The sequence below is a fragment of the Heterodontus francisci genome, chromosome 7, assembly GCF_036365525.1.
Source record: "Heterodontus francisci isolate sHetFra1 chromosome 7, sHetFra1.hap1, whole genome shotgun sequence".
Lineage (NCBI taxonomy): Eukaryota > Metazoa > Chordata > Chondrichthyes > Heterodontiformes > Heterodontidae > Heterodontus > Heterodontus francisci.
This window is the reverse complement of record NC_090377.1, coordinates 9,337,198-9,356,391: the sequence shown is the minus strand read 5'-3', so window position 1 is coordinate 9,356,391 and position 19,194 is coordinate 9,337,198. Positions and strand designations below refer to the sequence as shown.

Sequence of the window (19,194 nt, the reverse complement as noted above, 5' to 3'; positions counted from 1 at the left end):
TCCCATGCATTTGATGCCCTTGTCCTTCTAGTTGGTAGAGGTCGCGGGTTTGGAAGGTGCTATCTAAGGAGCCTTGTTGTGTTGCTACAGTGCATCTTGTAGATGGTACACACTGCTGCCACTGTGCGTCGTTGGTGGAGGGAGTGAATGTTTATGGATGGGGTGCCAATCAAGTGGGCTGATTTGTCCTGGATGGTGTTGAGCTTCTTGAGTATTGTTGGAGCTGCACCCATCCAGGCAAGTGGAGAGTATTCCATCACACTCCTGACTTGTGCCTTGTAGATGGCGGACAGGCTTTGGGGAGTCAGGAGGTGAGTTACTCGCCGCAGGATTCCTAGCCTCTAACAGCTCCTGTGGCCAACGTATTTATCTGGCTACTCCAGTTCAGTTTCTGGTCAATGGTAACTCCCAGTGAGGGATTCAGCAATCTTAATGCCATTGAATGTCAAGGGGAGATGGTTAGATTCTCTCTTGTTGGAGATGGTCATTGCCTGGCACTTGTGTGGAATGAAATTAACTTGCCACTTATCAGCCCAAGCCTGGATATTGTGCAATCATCAGTGAACTTCCCCACTTCTGACTTTATGATGGAAAGAAGGTCATTGATGAAGCAGCTGAAGGTGGTTGGGCCCAGGACACTACCCTGAGGAACTCCTGCAGTGATGTCCTGGGACTGAAATGGTTGATCTCCAACAACCACAACCATCTTCCTTTGTGCTGGGTATGACTCCAACCAGTGAAGAATTTCCCCTCTAATTTCCATTGACTTCAGTTTTACTGGGGTATCTGTTGTTCTATATATAAACCCTGCCAAACCCCACGATTAGATTCCAGCTGTAACTAACCAGTTCCCCTCGCTGGGTTCTGCACACTATCACTCACCAGACTCTCTGATCAGTTTCCTGGCCTTGGATTCAGTGAAGGAGGAGACCTCATAGAATTTGTAGTGTGTACGGGAGTGTTGGAAGCTGTTGAAGTGGACACTCTTACAGTAGATGACAGAGTCAGACAGTTCCTTGGCCAAACTCTGCTTAGACCCCTGACAACCAATCAAAGCAGGGAGAGACAGAAGTGAATACAGAAATAAAGGGAGGAGGGAACTGTAGCCGCAGTGGAGCAGTGAACTTCACGGGTGCTGCACAGGAACAATCTGTAATCAGTACATCTCACTGTCATTCAGGTCCTATCCCTGGAATGGGGGAAGGCCATTCAGCCCCTCTAGCCTATTACACAGGAACAGGAGGAGGCCATTCAGCCCCTCAGGACCATTTCACCATTCAATTAGATCATGACCGATCTATATTTTAACTTAATTTACCCACCTTTTTCCATAGCCCTTGATACCCCATATGTAACATCAATATTCAAAGCAATTCATAAACAAAAACATTGTTTTTAATGCCATATGAGTTTTCTCTCAGGTTTGTAAAATAGTTGTTCTTGGGGATTTGGGTGTCGCTGGCAAGGCCAGCATTTGTTGCCCTTGAGAAGGAGGTGGTGAGCTGCCTTCTTGAACCGCTGCAGTCTGCATGGGGCTGGTACAGCCACTGTGTAGCAGTGCCCAGAAGTTTCTGGGGTGGGGTGGGGTGGGGTGGGAGAACCCCAGTTGGAGCAGGGAGGTGGCAGTGGGTTCAATAAGTGAATCCAATCCTTGAACATCCGCCACGACCTTGTCTGATTCTGCTGTGGGGGAATTCTCCACCCCACCATTCTCCCCCGCAACCACCACTCCCAACGGGACAGGAAGTAGGAGGTTCTGCTCCTTTGGTTCGACACTAATGGGGACACGTTGGCCCTATTTCTACATAGATTTTACCTTCCCTTTCCTTTTCATTTCGTTCTTGACGTTCTCATCATCCATTTCGGCCACCTCATCCTCATCGGTCACCTCCCCTGTGTACTGGTCCTCTCCCTGCCCGTTTAGGCAGTCTTCTAACTTGCCAATCCATTTCCCCTTCACCAGAACCTTGCATTTCAGCTCCTGTCAGAAAAAAAATTTAATAAAGCTCCCAGTCAGCCCAATGATTATTGTCTAGCTGATGTGGTATTGAGGCAAAAGGGCCGGATCATTGGATCTTGGTCAAGCAATGCCTCGATTTTAAAATTCTCATCCTTGTTTTCAAATCCCTCCATGGCCTCGCCCCTCCCTATCTCTGTAATCTCCTCCAGCCCCTACAACCCTCCGAGATCTCCGCGCTCCTCCAATTCTGGTCTCTTGTGCATCCCTGATTTCTATTGCTTCACCATTGGCAGCTGTGACTTCAGCTTCCTGGGCCCCAAGCTCTGGAATTCCCTCCCTAAACATTCCCGTCTCTCTCTCTCTCGCTTCTCCTTTAATATTCTCCTTAAAACCGACCTCTTTAACCAAGCTTTTGGGCGCCTGTTGTAATACCGTCTTACATAGCTCAGCATCAAATTTTGTTTGATAACCACTCCAGTGAAGCACCTTGGGACATTTCACAAGGTGCAATATAAATGCAAGTTGTTGTTGGTGTTGAGGCTCCCAGATTTGACCCTGGCTCTGTACTGAGCCATGTGTTAGGAGAGAAGCTACAATTGACCCCCCGACAGTTCTGGGGAGGGAGAAGAAAAAAATCAGCCTGGCTTTTGGTCACACCCTAGGGTCTCAACACCAGCCACTTGCATTTGTTTAGGGTGTTTAATGCAGGAAACCATCCCACCATTCTCTCCGGTGTCCTGGGGCTAATATTTATCCTTCAAACAACATCACTAAATAACAGATGATCTGGTCATTATCACATTGCTGTTCGAGGGATCTTGCTGTGCACAAATTGGCTTTCACGTTTCTGACATTACACCAGTGACTGCAGTTCAAAATCTCCCAGCGCTCAGGGGGTTAATTAGTCTCACTGTTCCCTGATCATTCATTATTAATTTCACTCTCCTCTAGAAACCGACCTCTCTGGTGATGACATGAGCTAGCAGGTCTGAATCTCAAGCCTGAGGTTAATGTGTTAAATTATTCAGCAAAGGCCAAATGTTTATCAAGTGGCAGCAGATTAGTGGTTTGCTGTGGCTGCTAGGACAATAGGAAATTAATATGTTGTGATTTCTATCATTTTAAGACAGCTGGCTCAATTCAGAGGTTTTTTGAATGAATAAACCGGCCTGGATTGTAACAGAACGATACCGAGGCTTTGAGGGTTAAAGATGAGGACAAGATGCATAAACTTGGTTTGTATTCCCTTGAGCTGAGAAAATTGAGAGGGGATCTAACTGACAAGTTAAAATGTTAAAAGCTTTCGTTAGGGTAGTGAGAAACTATTTCCTCTGGTGGGGGAGGAGGGGGGGGGTGTTTGGGGGGAGACCAGGACATGGGGGCATAACGTTAAAATTCGAGCCAGGCCGTTCAGGGGTGATGTCAGGAAGCACTTCGTCACACAAAGGGGCGTGGGAATCTGGAACTCCCTCCCCCAGAAAGTTGTTAAGACTGGGAGTCAATTAAAACATTTTAAGACTGAGATTGATAGATTTTTGTTAGGCAAGGGGATTAAGGGTTATGGGAGATTATAGTGAGATACATATCAACCATGATCTCACTGAATGGCAAAATAGGCCCCAGCATCCACAGAACAGGCTGGAGGGGCTGAATGGCCTTCTCCTGTTCCTATATATGTTTTGTGACTGGCACCTGTCGCACCTGAAACAGCAGGTTTGATCCAAGAGGGGCATTTGTGACTGGTGGGTGCCCAGGGATTTAACACCTGTGTTTATTTTCTCTCATCTGATTCTTACAATCTATAAAATGGATGGGTTTTTATGCTGGACTGATTTTTGGAGTCATATTTTAATAATAGCAAACATGCCAAACCCACCATTTCATAAATCAGGAGACAAGCTTTTTAGCAATCAAGACATTTAGTATAAAAATCACGAATTGCTAGTTTTTCAAACGTAACAACACCTTGTGTTTATAGAGTGCCTCTAACAGAATAAAATGCCCCAAGCAGCAAAATTTTACACCAGACACATTAGGAGATATTAGGACGGATGATCAAAAGCTTGGTCAAAGAGGTAGGTTTTAGGAGTGTCTTAAAGGAGGAAAGAGAGGCAGCGAGTCAGAGAGGTTTAGGGAGGGAAATCCAGAGTTTGGGGCCCAGGCAACTGAAGGTATGGCCACCAATACCAGAGCAATTAAAATCGGGGATGCTCAAGAGGTCAGAATTAGAGGAGCGCAGAGATGTCAGAGGGTTGTGGGGCTGGGAGAGGCTGCAGAGATAGGGAACATAAACTTGTGCCTGTGTGGAGTTTGCAAGTTCTCCCTGTGTCTGCGTGGGTTTCCTCCGGGTGCTCCGGTTTCCTCCCACAAGCCAAAAGACTTGCAGGTTGATAGGTAAATTGGCCATTATAAATTGCCCCTAGTATAGGTAGGTGGTAGGGAAATATAAAGGGACAGGTGGGGATGTGGTGGGAATATGGGATTGGTGTAGGATTAGTATAAATGGGTGGTTGATGGTCGGCACAGACTCGGTGGGCCAAAGGGCCTGTTTCAGTGCTGTATCTCTAAAAAAAAACATAAGAACTAGGAGCAGGAGTGGGCAATTCAGCCCCTCGAGCCTGCTCCGCCATTCAATACGATCATGGCTAATCTTATCTCGGCCTCAACTCCACTTTCTTGCCCGTTCTCCATAACCCTTCAAACGTTTACTAATTAAAAATCTGTCTATTTCCTCCTTAAATTTACTCAATGTCCCGGCATCCACCGCACTCTGGGGTAGTGAATTCCACAGACTCACAACCCTTTGAGAGAAGCAATTTCTCCTCATCTCTGTTTTAAATCTGCTACCCCTTATCCTAAAACTATGACTTCTCATTCTAGATTGCTCCACCAGAGGAAACATCCTCTCTACGTCTACTTTGTCAAACCCCTTAATCATCTTATATACCTCAATTAGATTTCCTCTCATTCTTCTAAACTCCAGAGAGTAAAGATCTAAACTGCTCAATCTCTCTTCATAAGACAAGCCCCTCATCTCTGGACTCAATCTAGTGAACCTCCTCTGAACTGCCTCCAATGCAACTACATCCCTCCTCAAGTAAGGGGACCAAAACTGTACGCAATACTCCAGGTGCAGTCTCACTAACGCCTTATACAGTTGCAGCAACACTTCCCTACTTTTATATTCTATTCCTTTAGCAATAAATGTCAAAATTCCATTTGCCTTCCTTATTACCTGCTGTACCTGCACACTAGTTTTCTGCGATTCATGCACAAGGAGACCCAGATCCCTCATGGGGCGAGGCCATGGAGGGATTTGAAAACAAGGATGAGAATTTTAAAATCAAGGCTTTGCTTGACTGGGAGCCAATGTAGGTCAGCAAGCACAGGGGGTGATGGGAGAATGGGACTTGGTACAAGTTTAAGACACGGACAGCAGAGTTTTGGATGATCTCAAGTTTATGGAGGGTAGAATGTGGGAGACCAGCCAGGAGAGCGTTGGAATAGTCGAGTCTAGAGGTAACAAAGACATGGATGAGGGTTTCAGCAGCAGATGAGCTGAGACAAGGGTGAAGTCAGGTAATGTTACAGAAGTGGAAACAGGCAGTCTGAGTGATGGTGCGGAAGCTCATCTCAGCGTCAAATATGACACCAAAGTTCCAAAACCGATATAGAATGACAGCTGGTTTATAAACCTTATTAGTGGCAAATTTAATCTGTAATGAGGAAGAGCTCTTTACGAAAACTATATTACTGTGTCTGAAAATGCATTACAAAAAACTTATTAAACAACCTACCCATTATTGTCACATTGCCATGCATCTTAGCTCTGAGAAATTTCTTTCAGTAAAAGATATTTCTTTGGAAAAATAGTGCAAACTGTTGCAAGACATTTCAAAAAAATTAAGACCGTGCATTTATATAGCGCCTTTCATGAGCTCAGAACATCTGGATGTTTATACAAATTATTCAAATGTTTTGAGCTGTTTTAAAAAAGGCATTGCCATCTTGTAAAACAAAACTCTACCTTGCCAAGCTAATGATAACAAAACTGTGGGTAGCAGTTCCTTCTTTTAATGTCAGTAGATATGCTTTTTGATCAGTTTCAAAGCTACATCTGTCAGAAGCTGTTCAGTAGTGTTTGGGCGGCACAGTGGCGCAGTGGTTAGCACCGCAGCCTCACAGCTCCAGGGACCCGGGTTCGATTCTGGGTACTGCCTGTGCGGAGTTTGCAAGTTCTCCCTGTGACTGCGTGGGTTTCCGCCGGGTGCTCCAGTTTCCTCCCACAGCCAAAGACTTGCAGGTGATAGGTAAATTGGCCATTGTAAATTGCCCGTAGTGTAGGTGGTAGGGAATATGGGATTACTGTAGGGTGAGTATAAATGGGTGGTTGTTGGTCGGCACAGACTCTGTGGCCTGTTTCAGTGCTGTATCTCTAAATTTAAAAAAATAAAATAGTAGACATTATTGAGATCGGAGTAGCTATTACTTTGTCCGAGATGAACTTGTAGCCATTGAGCTTTCTCCTGCATCAGATCGGACTTTAAAGGTGCTAACATTTCTTTTGACAATGGTATTATCTTAATTAAATTCAGAGAACCCAAAAAGTCAAAAACTGAAATAACTGATTTTAAATCAAAGTGGTTAATTGAAGCTGGTCCAAAATCTTTGATGATGAAGCTCACACCAATGCTCTGAGCAGCAGCACCTGTTTCATCAGGAGAAGTTTGCGGTTTTGCATAGTATCATTTACAGCACAGATGGAGGCCATTCAGCCCTTAGAGTCCATGCTCTCCACAGAGCTATCCAGTCAGTGCCACTCCCCAGCTCGATCCACGTAGCCCTGAAAATTTATTCCGCTCAAGTGGTCATTCAGTTTCCTTTTGAAGTCAAGGATTGTCTCCGCTTCTGCCACCTTACCAGGCAGCGAGTTCCAGGTCTTCACTACTCACTGTGTAAAAAAAGTCCTTCCTCATAGCCCCCTGCATCTCTTGCCCAAAACTTTCAATCTGTGTCCCCTAGTCCTTGTACCATTTGTTAAATGGGAACAGTTTCTCCTTGTCTAATTTATCTAAGGCTGTCATAATCTTGTACACTTCTAATAAATGCGATGCTAGCAATATTGATTACATTAGGCCCTTTACCAGAGTGTCTGCATCCTCCAGGCAGCCCAGCTGGATGGTTTTCAAATGCTGCCAGAGAGGAATGTGAGCTGCCAGGGGCCAACTCTCTATCTGCAGCTAGAAAAACCCAGCTTCCAAACCCGGGGACTGACTGCGTTGGTTCGGATCCCGAGCCCCCTCGCACTGAGCTGAATAAAAAGAAAAAAAGCAAGCATCCCCGGAGGAAGGCAGCCTCCGTCTTTCGGCTTCACTGTTTACACTTTTCCCACTCTCCTCCTATTGCTAATCTTACCCCAAGATAAACACGTTTTCGAGAAAATCCCAACATTTTGGCGTCCTCTCGCAAGGGGCTCAATATTACTTAGAAACTGCGTCTCTCGCAATAATTTGGCGTGAGTTGGCATGTCTGTAATAGTATTAAGAATAAAACAAAATTGAATGAGTTGGGTGGAGTAATTGTAACAATTAAATAAGTGATTAAATCCAAGATTATTTGGAATTAAAAATTTTAGTCACTAGATTAATCACAATTTTTTTTATTTCGCTTTATCCCCTATTTCACCCTCTTTCCATTTCCTCACAGTTTGGATAAACTGGTACTGCAAGCTATCAACTCTGAGAACCTGCATCCCTGGCTACCATCCAGGCCTGACTCTCAGGCTGAAGATTGAGGCCTGTTTGTCAAAATCCAGATCTATTAAGAGAAGTGATTTTGTTATTAACCCACAGTCATTGCTGCTTGAAAACATCTAGGATTCAGTCACACATCCAGTGATACTGGTCTGATCAGGTTCCATGGGACCATCTTGGGCCTTCTACTCTGTGAGTTCCTGTTTGCAGCTCTTACCTCTGGAGACGGAAATCTACTTGGGACCTTCCCATCGATGGTGCTTTTCACCAGCTTGTCCCCCAGAATGTTTTGCAGGTGATGTGCCATGACAGTCTGCTGCTCGATGCTGCAGTGATTCTCAATGGACAGAATCACTGGGAAATCCGACACCTGCCAACATCAATAACTCAATAATGATTATTGCTGAAAATAGAGACATGTTGTCAAAGCTTTTCATCCTGCACTCATCAGGGCAATCCACAAGAATACCAATGTAAGGAAAAACAACAACTTTATACTGTATGTGAAGAGAGTGCTGATTGGTTGGCAAGTGAACTCTGATTGCTACAGGCGTTGCCATGGAGAATGAACCAGTTAACGGTGACTGACTGTTCACTGCCCAGTTTTGTTTGAAATTTAAACCAGGCAGCTTGACTCTAATTGGTCAAGGCATTGCCCCGAGGAATTAACCAGCAAATGGCTGTCACTTATTTTGTTGAGCTGAAACAGGCACAATGTTTGTACATGTTCTTTCTGTTTGCAAAGAACAGAGCCCTGTGTGTTAATATACGTAGCTTCTAGTACGCGCAAATGCGCCACACTGCAAGCCCCACTGACAATCTTAAATTGGTTGTCAGCGTAATTCTTAGCACACTGAGCATTATTTAGCAAATGTTGACCAATTGCGGAATAACATCTAATGTTGGGCACTGTGTAGAGTTCTGGGCACCACACTATAGGAAGGATGTGATTGCACTGGAGAGGGTGCAGAAGAGATTCACCAGGATGTTGCCTGGGCTGGAGCATTTCAGCGATGAAGAGAGACTGAAAAGGCTAGGGTTGTTTTCCTTAGAGCAGAGAAGGTTGAGGGTAGATATGATTGAGGTGTACAAAATTATGAGGGGCATCGATAGGTTAGATAGGAAGAAACTTTTTCCCTTAGTGGAGGGGTCAATAACCAGGGGGCATAGATTTAAGGTAAGGTGCAGGAGGTTTAGAGGGGATTTGAGGAAACACTTTTTCACCCAGAGGGTGGTTGGAATCTGGAACACACTGCCTGAAGAGGTGGTAGAGGCAGGAACCCTCACAACATTTAAGAAGTATTTAGATGAGTACTTGAAATGCCATAGCAAACAAGGCTAGGGGCCAAGTGCTGGAAAATGGGATTAGAATAGATAGGTGCTTGATGGCTGGCACAGACACGATAGGCCGAAGGGCCTGTTTCTGTTCTGTATAACTCTATGACTCTATGACTGTGTTTTGAGTTTTGCAAGCACTGGTTAGGTACGGCCTGTAACTTGCCCATTGCGAACAGCAGAAGGGACAAGTTATTTGATACGATCTGCCAGTCTTTGGGGCGTACAGCCTACATACCTAATATACCTCAATAGTATACCTCAATAATATACCTCAATAATATACCTCAATAATATACCTCAATAATATATCTCAATAATATACCTCAATAATATATCTCAATAATATACCTCAATAATATACCTCAATAATATACCTCAATAATATACCTCAATAATATACCTCAATAATATATCTCAATAATATACCTCAATAATATATCTCAATAGTATATCTCAATAATATACCTCAATAATATATCTCAATAGTATACCTCAATAATGGAACTGCAAAAAAAATAAAAAATAGTCTCTCCACAACCCAACATCTTTTACTCCCAACAGCACCAAACCGTTCTTATTCCAACTACAACTACCTAGAATTAGCAGAACAACACAGAAACAGGCCATTCAGCCCAAAAGGCCCATGCTACTGTTTATGCTCCACATGAACCATCTCCCACCCTAGTTCATCTCACCCCATCAGTAAATCGGCAACCTCTACTGCTTAGAAGGACAAAGGCAGCAGGTGCATGGGAACACCACCACCTCCAAGACCCCTCCAAGTCACACACCATCCTGACTTGGAACTATATCAGCTTTCCTTCATCATGGTGTATTTATATTTGTGTGTGTATGTACGTGTCTGTGCGTACATGAGGGCAGGATTGGGCTCTCACTTTGTCACATACTATCCTGACTTGCACATAGAGAGGCCATTCTTTCATCATTGCTGCATCAAAATCCTGGAACTCCCTCCCTAACAGCACTGTAGGTGTACCTACACCAGCTGGACTGCAGTGCTTCAAGAAGGCAGCTCAAGGGCAATTAGAGATGGACAACAAATACTGACCTCGCCAACGACACCCACATCCCGTGAACGAATAAAAAATGCATATCCTTCTATTCCTTTCTCCATCATCTGTACTATTGACATCAACCACTCCCTGTAGTAGCGAGTTCCACCTTCTCTCCACTCTCTGCGAAAATAAGTTTCTCCTGAATTCCCTATTGGATTTATTAGTGACTATCTGATATTTATGGTCCCTAGTTTCTGGCCTCCCTCACAAGAGGAAACATCATCTCTACGTCGACCCTATCAAACCCCTTCATTATTTTAAAGATCTTGATTAGGTCACCCCTCAGTCTTTTTTCTAGAGAAAAGACCCCTAGCCTGCTTAGGGTTTCCCGATTAGTATAACCTCTAAGTTCTAGTGTTATTTTAGTGGATCCTCTTGCACCTTCTCCAGTGCCTCGTTATCCTTTTCTAATATGAAGATCAGAACGGTTCACAGTAACTGGTCTAACCAAGTTTCTTTACAAGTTTCACTTAACTTCTCTGCTTTTCAATTCTATCCCTCGGGAGGTGAACGGCAGGGCTTGTTTTGAATTTTTATGGCCTTGTTAACCTGTGTTGCTACTTTTAATAATTTGGGAATCTGTATCCCTAGATCCTTTTGCATCACTGCCCAATTAGACTTATTTTCCAGGATGTATGTGGCCTCCTAAGTCTTCCTACCAAAATGATTAATCACAGCGTACTGACCACTCATCGTCAATTAATAGAACGCAGAAACCTGTCAAAATAAAACTCCACACATCACTCTACAAGGCTGGTGTACTCTGGGACTTGGAGAGCATCTGGAAAGTTCCATCTAAACTCTGGCATGGAGCAATCCAAGGAGCTGAGGCCCAAGAAAGACCAAACTCTGTCAAGCAACCTCCTGCATATAGCATCATAGAATGTTCTGGCATAGGAACAGACCATTCGGCCCACTGAGTCTGTGCTACTGTGTTTCCCCACTTGTTCTAACCCCAATCCCCTACTCAGTTTGGTCAAAGAGCTAGGTTTTAACGGATCGCCTTCAAGGAGCAGACCGAGATAGAGAGGTGGAGAGGTTTAAGGAGTGAATTCTATTGCTCACAAAACCCCAATCCCCTACTCAGTGCCCAAACCCTTTAATACTTTCCTTTTTCAGCAACTATCTAAATTCTTGAAAATAATTTACAATTTCTGCTTCTACAATGGTTTCACATTCTGACCAATCTCTGTATCAAGAATAAATTTTGCTAAACTCCAAATCATTCTTTGTTTCTCCTGAACCTGTGGCTCTCTCATTGCTGTCTCACTGACCAAAGGAAACAGTGATAGTCATTTTGATTCGATGCAATGGTGTAAATTGGGTGATAACGAATCCTCAGCTCATTTGGCATCTCCCCCCATTTATATTTTCATTGTTCCATACTGTCCCATCAAATACTCACTCACAAACGCTCACATGCACATGCTCCGCAACCCCACCCCCCCCCCCCCCCCACCCCCCACACATGCACACAAGCACTCACGCACACAGACACACTTTTCCAACCAGAGTGAGTGGGCAGCGATCTGCTGTCGGGACCCTGGTGAAACTTTCCCCTCCCATCCTGGCACCGAGACCACCTGCAGCTCCTTCCATCTCTACCAGATCAGCTAACTCGACAAAGACCATTGCTCACACCCAGGCCTGTATTACTCAGTTACACACAGAGGGCAGGACACTCATCCACTGAGCAGATCATCAGGAACATTCTGGAAAGCTGGACCTCCCCAGTTTCTTCACAGGATGTCACTGGGCCTCAAGGTTGATAACCAATCGCCTACTCATCTTTTGGTGCAGCTCATCATCACATGTGTCAATGCCTCGCCCAAATGTACCTACCCTGAAGGCATACTTGTTGACCACCGAGATGACATCTTTGAAGAAAATCTTTGAGGTCAGCGTGTGTCCATGATAGACTATTGGCTCCAGGTTTGGCCCATCCCAGCAGTCAACCTCCACACACCGACATCCCTTCTTAAAAGCTCTGAGGAGGAAAATGAGAGTGAGCATCACAGCTCTTGTGTAATGCTACAACATAGGGACATGGGAAAAGAGCTGAGGCCCACAGAGCCTGGGCCATACCATATAAGATACTAGAGCAGGTGACCAAAAGTTTGGTCAAAGAGCTAGGTTTTAAGGGATCACCTTCAAGGAGCAGACACAGAGAGACAGAGGTTGAGAAGTTTAGGGAGGGAATTCCAGAGCTTAGGGTCCAGGCAGCTGAAGGCACGGCCATTAGTGATGAAAATCAGGGATGTGTAAGAGGCCAGAATTGGAGGGTTGCAGAGCTGGAGGACATTACAGAAATAGGGAGGGGTGAGGAAAGATTTGAAAATGAGGGGGATGAAAATGTTAAATTCGATGCATTGACAGACCAGGAGCCAATATAGGTCAGCGAGCACAGGAGGTGATGGGTGAACGGGACTCGGTTTGTGATAGGACATGGACAACCTGTAACATCCAGTACCTGATGTAGCCCTCAACACTGCTGTGCCCCCGGAGCTGGTCCTCTATCAGGTACGTGTTATGGGATGAGGAGATAAAGTAATGGCAGAGAGGCTGAGACATGTCCTGGTACAGAAGCTCGTGTTCAGGATTAAAGATGGAACCATCAGGAGAGCAGAGGTACATGAGGAACCCATCTAAAGTCATGGCGTGGAGCTTCCTGGCTGAAAATACATTGACGGTAAAGAGAGAATATGCATTATTAAACCATCAGAGCAGCAATCACGGCCTGCCAATCCAAAATCAACACCAGCTCATGTCTCACCCCCTCCTGGAACTCAACAGTGCAGCACTCCCTCAACGCTGCACTGAAGTGTCAGCCTGGATTATGTGCTCAAGTCTATGACAGGAAGTTAGTGCCCATGATTGTGGTACCTGTCTCTGATGGCTCGTATCTGGCAATTAGATCCATGGCAAACTGCTCCACGTTCTCTTTTTGCTCGAGCTGCTCTTGCTTCAGAAAGTCCACAAACTCGAGCAGCGCCAGCTTCTTCCTATCTTTGGAGAACTCATTGAAGAGTCGGTGAATGTCGTCGCGCTGAGTCAGAGCCTTATAAAACAAAACAAACTCGTCGCCCTCAAGCGTTCCCGACAGAGACTTGTCTGCCATCTGAAAGGCAGGAGGCACAGAATGAACAGTTAGATCAGGTCTATCAGAGAGGGCTGACAACCAGACCTATCAGAAAGAGTCATTGACTGGACCTATCAGAGAATGCGATTGACAGCACCAGCCAATCAGGTTATTCTCCCTCGAGGCCAGAGTTCATATGAGGCCCAGGGAGATGAGGAAGGCCAAAGGTCACAGAGGTGATGCTGACCCTCAGAAACAATACTGAAAGAACAGTGGGGAACTGGAAACATTAATGGAAGAACTCCCATTTATCTAGTGCCTTCCACATCCTAAAATCCCAAAGTGCTTTACGGTTAACAAAGTACTTTTTGGAAGCATAGTCACTGTTCTAATGTAGGAAACACAGCAGCCAATTTACACACAGCAAGATTCCACAAACAGCAAAGTGTTCACGATCAGATCATCTGTTTCAGTGTTTGCGGGATGTATGTTGGCCAGGTCACCAGGACTCCTGCTCTTCCTCAAAGAGTAGCCATGGGATCTTTAATCAACAGATAGATGAGGCCTCAGCTCAATCCATCTCTCCTTTAGCACTGCACTAAAGGTGCTGAGTATTGCCTAAAGAGTACAGGCCAGCTTGGGTCTGCAAATGAAACTCAACCCGAGCCCAACAAAACCATATCCGACCCGAGCCCGACCGGGCCAGAGTCCTTCCATTGTTTCCAACGCCTGACCCAACCCAACCATCAGTTAACCTACCTTCCATTTTTTCACTTTGTTGCTGATCTGCAGGAGCTTAAAATAACTGTTAAAAAAATCACCTTTCTAGTCGAAAAATTAAATTAACATTGGAGCCACTTACCTGAGGTTGTGATAGAGCGTGTCGGACCTGGCCTGACCAGAGCCTGAATGCCGGACCCGGATGTGTGACCTGACCCGACCCGAACCCGACACATGTCGTCGGGTCCCATTGGGTTCGGGTCGGGTAGCCAGGCCTTTACTACAGAGGGTGTGAAGCCATTGTTTAGATATTGTACCAGACCCAGGTTCAACACCAAATACTGTCTAGAATCAATTCAGCAAGATCACCAAGGTCATCTCAACTCGTAACCCAGTCAGCTCAGCGACAGCCCCTTGTAGGTGCAACTGCTTGGCTGCATACAGTGGGTAAGAGTCAGAGCATTACACTTCAAGAAGGCAGTCAAGTCATTGGAGAGGGTACAGAACAGATTTACCAGAATGGTACCCAAGATGAGGGAGTTCAGTGATGTGGAGAGACTGGAGAAGCTGGGATTGTTCTCCTTACAGCAGGGAAGGTTAAAGGGAGATTTAATACAACTATACATATGAACATACGAATTAGGAGCAGGAGTAGGCCACTCGGCCCCTTGAGCATGCTCTGCCATTCAACCAGATCATGAGCTGATCTGGTTGTAACCTCAACTCCACATTCCCGCCTACCCCCAATCACCTTTCACCCCCTTGCTTATCAAGAATCTATCTATCTCTGCCTTAAAAATATTCAAAGGCTCTGCTTCCACTGCCTTTTGAGGAAGAGAGTTCCAAAGACTCACAACCGTCTGAGAGAAAAAATTTCTCATCTCTCTCTTAAATGGGCGACCCCTTATTTTTAAACAGTGACTCTCCCACAAGAGGAAACATCTTTTCCACATCCACCCTGTCAAGACCCCTCAGGATCTTATATGTTTCAACCAAGTCGCCTCTTACTCTCCTAAACTCCAGCAGATACAAGCCGAGCCTGTCCAATCTTCCCTCGTAAGACAACCTGCCAATTCCAGGTATTAGTCTAGTAAACTTTCTCTGAACTGCTTCCAACATATTTACATCCTTCCTTAAATAAGGAGACCAATACAGTACTCCAGATGTGGTCTCATCAATGCCCTGTATAGCTGAAGCATAACCTCCCTACTTTTGGATTCAATTCCCCTCGCGATAAACGATAACATTCTAATAGCTTTCCTAATTACTGTACCTGCATACTAATCTTTTGCGATTCATGCACTAGGACACCCAGATCACTCTGCATCTCAGAGCTCTGCAATCTCTCACCATTTAGATAATATGCTTCTTCTTTATTCTTCCTGCCAAAATGGACAATTTCACATTTTCCCACATTATACTCCATTTGCCAGGTCTTTGCCCACTCACTTATCCTATATATATCCTCCTTATGTCCTCATCACAAGTTACTTTTCTACCTATCTTTGTGTCATCAGCAAATTTAGCAACCATACCTTCTGTCCCTTCATCCAAGTCATTTATATAAATTGAGGCCCTATCACTGATCCCTGTGGCACACCCCTCGTTATGTTTTGCCAACCAGAAAATACAGTCATAGAGTTATAAAGCACAGAAACAGGCCCTTCGGCCCATCGTGTCCGTGCCAGCCATCAAGCACCTATCTATTCTAATCCCATTTTCCAGGACTTGGCCCGTAGCTTTGTATACTATGGCGTTTCAAGTGCTCATCTAAATACTTCTTAAATGTTGTGAGGGTTTCTGCCTCTACCACCCCTTCAGTCAGTGTATTCCAGATTCCAACCACCCTCTGGGTGAAAATTTTTTTCCTCAAATCCCGTCTAAACCTCCTGCACCTTACCTTAAATCTATGCCCCGTGGTTCTTGAACCCTCTGCTGAGGGAAAAGTTTCTTCCTATCTATCCTATCAATGCCCCTCATAACCTCAATCATGTCCCCCCTCTGCCTTCTCTGCTCTAAGGAAAACAACCCGAGCCTTTTCAGTCTCTCTTCATAGCTGAAATGCTCCAGCCCAGGCAACATCCTGGTGAATCTCCTCTGCACCCTCTCCAGTGCAATCACATCCTTCCTATAGTGTGGTGCCCAGAACTGTACACAGTACTCCAGCTGTGGCCTAACCAGCGTTTTATACAGCTCCATCATAACCTCCCTGCTCTTATATGCCTCAGCTAATAAAGGCAAATATCCCATATGCCTTCCTAACCACCTTATCTACCTGTGCTGCTGCCTTCAGTCATCTATGGACAAGTACACAAAGGTCCTTTTGACCCTCTGTACTTCCTTGGGTCCTACCATCCATTGTGTATTCCCTTGCCTTGTTAGTCCTCCCAAAATGCATCACCTCACACTTCTCAGGATTAAATTCCATTTGCCACTGCTCCACGCATCTTACCAGCCCATCGATATCGTCCTGTAATCTAAGGCTTTCCTTCTCACTATTTACAACACCACCAATTTTCATGTCATCTGCGAACTTACTGATCATGCCTCCTATATTCACGTCTAAATCATTAATGTACACTACAAACAGCAAGGGTCCCAGCACCAATCCCTATGGTACACCACTGGTCACAGGCTTCCACTCACAAAAACAACCCTCGACCATCACCCTCTGCCTCCTGCCACTAAGCCAATTTTGGATCCAATTTGCCAAATTGCCCTGGATCCCACAGGCTCTTACCTTCTTAACCAATCTCCCATGCGGGACCTTATCAAAAGCCTTACTGAAGTCCATGTAGACTACATCAACTGCTTTACCCTGATCTACACATCTAGTCACCGCCTCAAAAAATTCAATCAAATTAGTTAGACATGATCTCCCCCTGACAAAGCCATGCTGACTATCCCTGATTAATCCCTGCCTCTCCAAGTGGAGATTAATCCTGCCCCTCAGAATTTTTTCCAATAGTTTCCCTACCACTGATGTTAGACTCACCAGCCTGTAATTACCTGGTTTATCCCCGCTACCCTTTTTGAATAATGGTACCACATTCGCTGTCCTCCTGTCCTCTGGTATCTCTCCTGTGGCCAGAGAGGATTTGAAAATTTGTGTCAGTGCCCTTGCTATCTCCTCCCTTGCCTCACATAACAGCCTGGGATATTTCTCATCTGGGCCTGGGGATTTATCCACTTTTAAGCCCACTAAAACAGCTAATACTTCCTCCCTTTCAATGCTAATATGTTCAAGTATATCACAATTCCCCTCCCTGATCTCTACATCTACATCGTCCTTCTCCAAAGTGACCCATTTATGCCTACTCTCTGTATCCTGTTAGCTAGCCAATCTTCTATCCATGCCAATATGTTACCCCTTACACCATGAGCTTTTATTTCCTGCAATAACCTTTGATGTGGCACCTTATCAAATGCCTACTGGAAATCTAAGTACAATACATCCACCGGTTCCCCTTTATCCACAGCACATGTTACATCTTCAAAGAACTCCAATAAATTGGTTAAACATGATTTCCCTTTCACATAACCATGCTGACTCAGCCTGAATAGCCTACATTTTTCTAAATGCCCTGCTATATCATCTTTAATAATAGCTTCTAACATTTTCCCTGTGACAGATGTTAAGCTAACTGGCCTGTGATTTCCTGCTTTCTGTCTCCCTCCCTTTTTGAGCAAAGGAGTTACATTCGTTATTTTCCAATCCAAAAGATCCTTCCCCGAATCTAGGGAATTTTGGAAAATTAAAACCAACGCCTCAACTATCTAACTGGCTATTTCCTTTAAGATCCTACGATGAAATTGATCAGGACCCGGGGACTTGTCAGCCCGCAGCTCCAACAATTTGTTCCGTAATAGAGGAGGTCAAATTCATGAAGAGTTTTGATAGAGTAAATAAGGAGAAACTGTTTCTACTGGTAGGACGTCAGTAACCAGAAGACACAGATTGAACATAATTGGCTGAAGAGCTAGAGGGGAAACGAGAAGGAATTTCTTCACACAGACTGTTGTTAAGATCTGGAATGCACCTGAGAGGGTGGTGGAAGCAGATTCCAGAGGAACTTTCAAAAGGCAATTGGACATGCACTTGAACAGGACTCATTTGTAGGGTTATGGCAAAAACTCTGGGGTATGATATTAATTAGACACCTCTTTTCTAAGAGCCAGTACAGGTACAATGGGCCTGCAACACTATGATTCTGCAGTCCTACAAACTGTGACATTGGGGAGTGGGACCCACCTTAAAGAGTCGAAGGGAGTGATCCTCATTCATATTGACGTTCATCATCTTCAATAAATTCCGCACTTCCTTAAAGTTCATCCGTCCATCTTTATTCTTATCAGCTTTATAGAACCAGTCACTGATCCACATGAGAGAGTTAGGGAAAGGAACCCCAAGAGACTTGCTATGCATGCTGAATAAAGCTCCCTATATACTCTCACATCAAACACTCCCAGAGCAGGTACAGCACAGGGTTAGATACAAAGTAAAGCTCCCTCTACACTGTCCCCATCAAACACTCCCAGGACAGAGACAGCATGGGGGGTAGATACAGAGTAAAGCTCCCTCTACACTGTCCCCATCAAACACTCCCAGGACAGAGACAGCATGGGGGGGTAGATACAGAGTAAAGCTCCCTCTACACTGTCCCCATCAAACACTCCCAGGACAGAGACAGCATGGGGGGTAGATACAGAGTAAAGCTCCTTCTACACTGTCCCCATCAAACACTCCCAGGACAGAGACAGCATGGGGGGGTAGATACAGAGTAAAGCTCCTTCTACACTGTCCCCATCAAACACTCCCAGGACAGATACAGTACAGGGTTAGATACAGAGTAAAGCTCCCTCTACACTGTCCCCATCAAACACTCCCAGGACAGATACAGCACTGGGATTGGCTGGGCAATTTGGGAAGCACTTCCTGCCTGCAATCAGGGGGAGCAGCTGCACCTGTGTTGCTGCAACTGCAACTGGAGTGGAGTAACTGGAGTGGAGTAACTGGAGAGGAGACAGCAGACAGCTGCATTTATTGTGGAACTGTTGTACTTTATTCAAAGACAAAGGAGAACTGCAAGTCATTTTGGAGAGGTGGATGTTGGAGCACCAGAGAACTGTTTGTTGTTTGGACTGTTGGGGGAGGGAGGAGGCACCGGAAGATCCAGGGGTGGGGCTGCCAAATTCTATAGGGAGCCCCTGTACTTGCTCTTGTGTTACCTTCCATCCTGCACAAAGGGGGCTCCCTTCCCACCCCCA

The 19,194-nt window shown here is 45.1% G+C and overlaps 1 protein-coding gene across 1 annotated transcript in view; it reads right to left on the bottom strand.

Annotated features, from left to right (window-relative positions):
- plcd4a (phospholipase C, delta 4a) overlaps window positions 1–19,194 on the bottom strand; it is a 98,620-nt gene that overhangs the window by 25,305 nt on the left and 54,121 nt on the right. The window contains exons 7-13 of the mRNA XM_068034772.1: window positions 18,179–18,308; window positions 13,011–13,245; window positions 12,598–12,799; window positions 11,970–12,114; window positions 7,931–8,083; window positions 1,817–1,981; window positions 883–1,039 (exon numbers count right to left, since the gene is read on the bottom strand). Of these exons, the coding sequence (XP_067890873.1) occupies window positions 883–1,039; window positions 1,817–1,981; window positions 7,931–8,083; window positions 11,970–12,114; window positions 12,598–12,799; window positions 13,011–13,245; window positions 18,179–18,308 (1,187 nt within the window). The remainder of the gene's footprint in view (window positions 1–882; window positions 1,040–1,816; window positions 1,982–7,930; window positions 8,084–11,969; window positions 12,115–12,597; window positions 12,800–13,010; window positions 13,246–18,178; window positions 18,309–19,194) is intronic.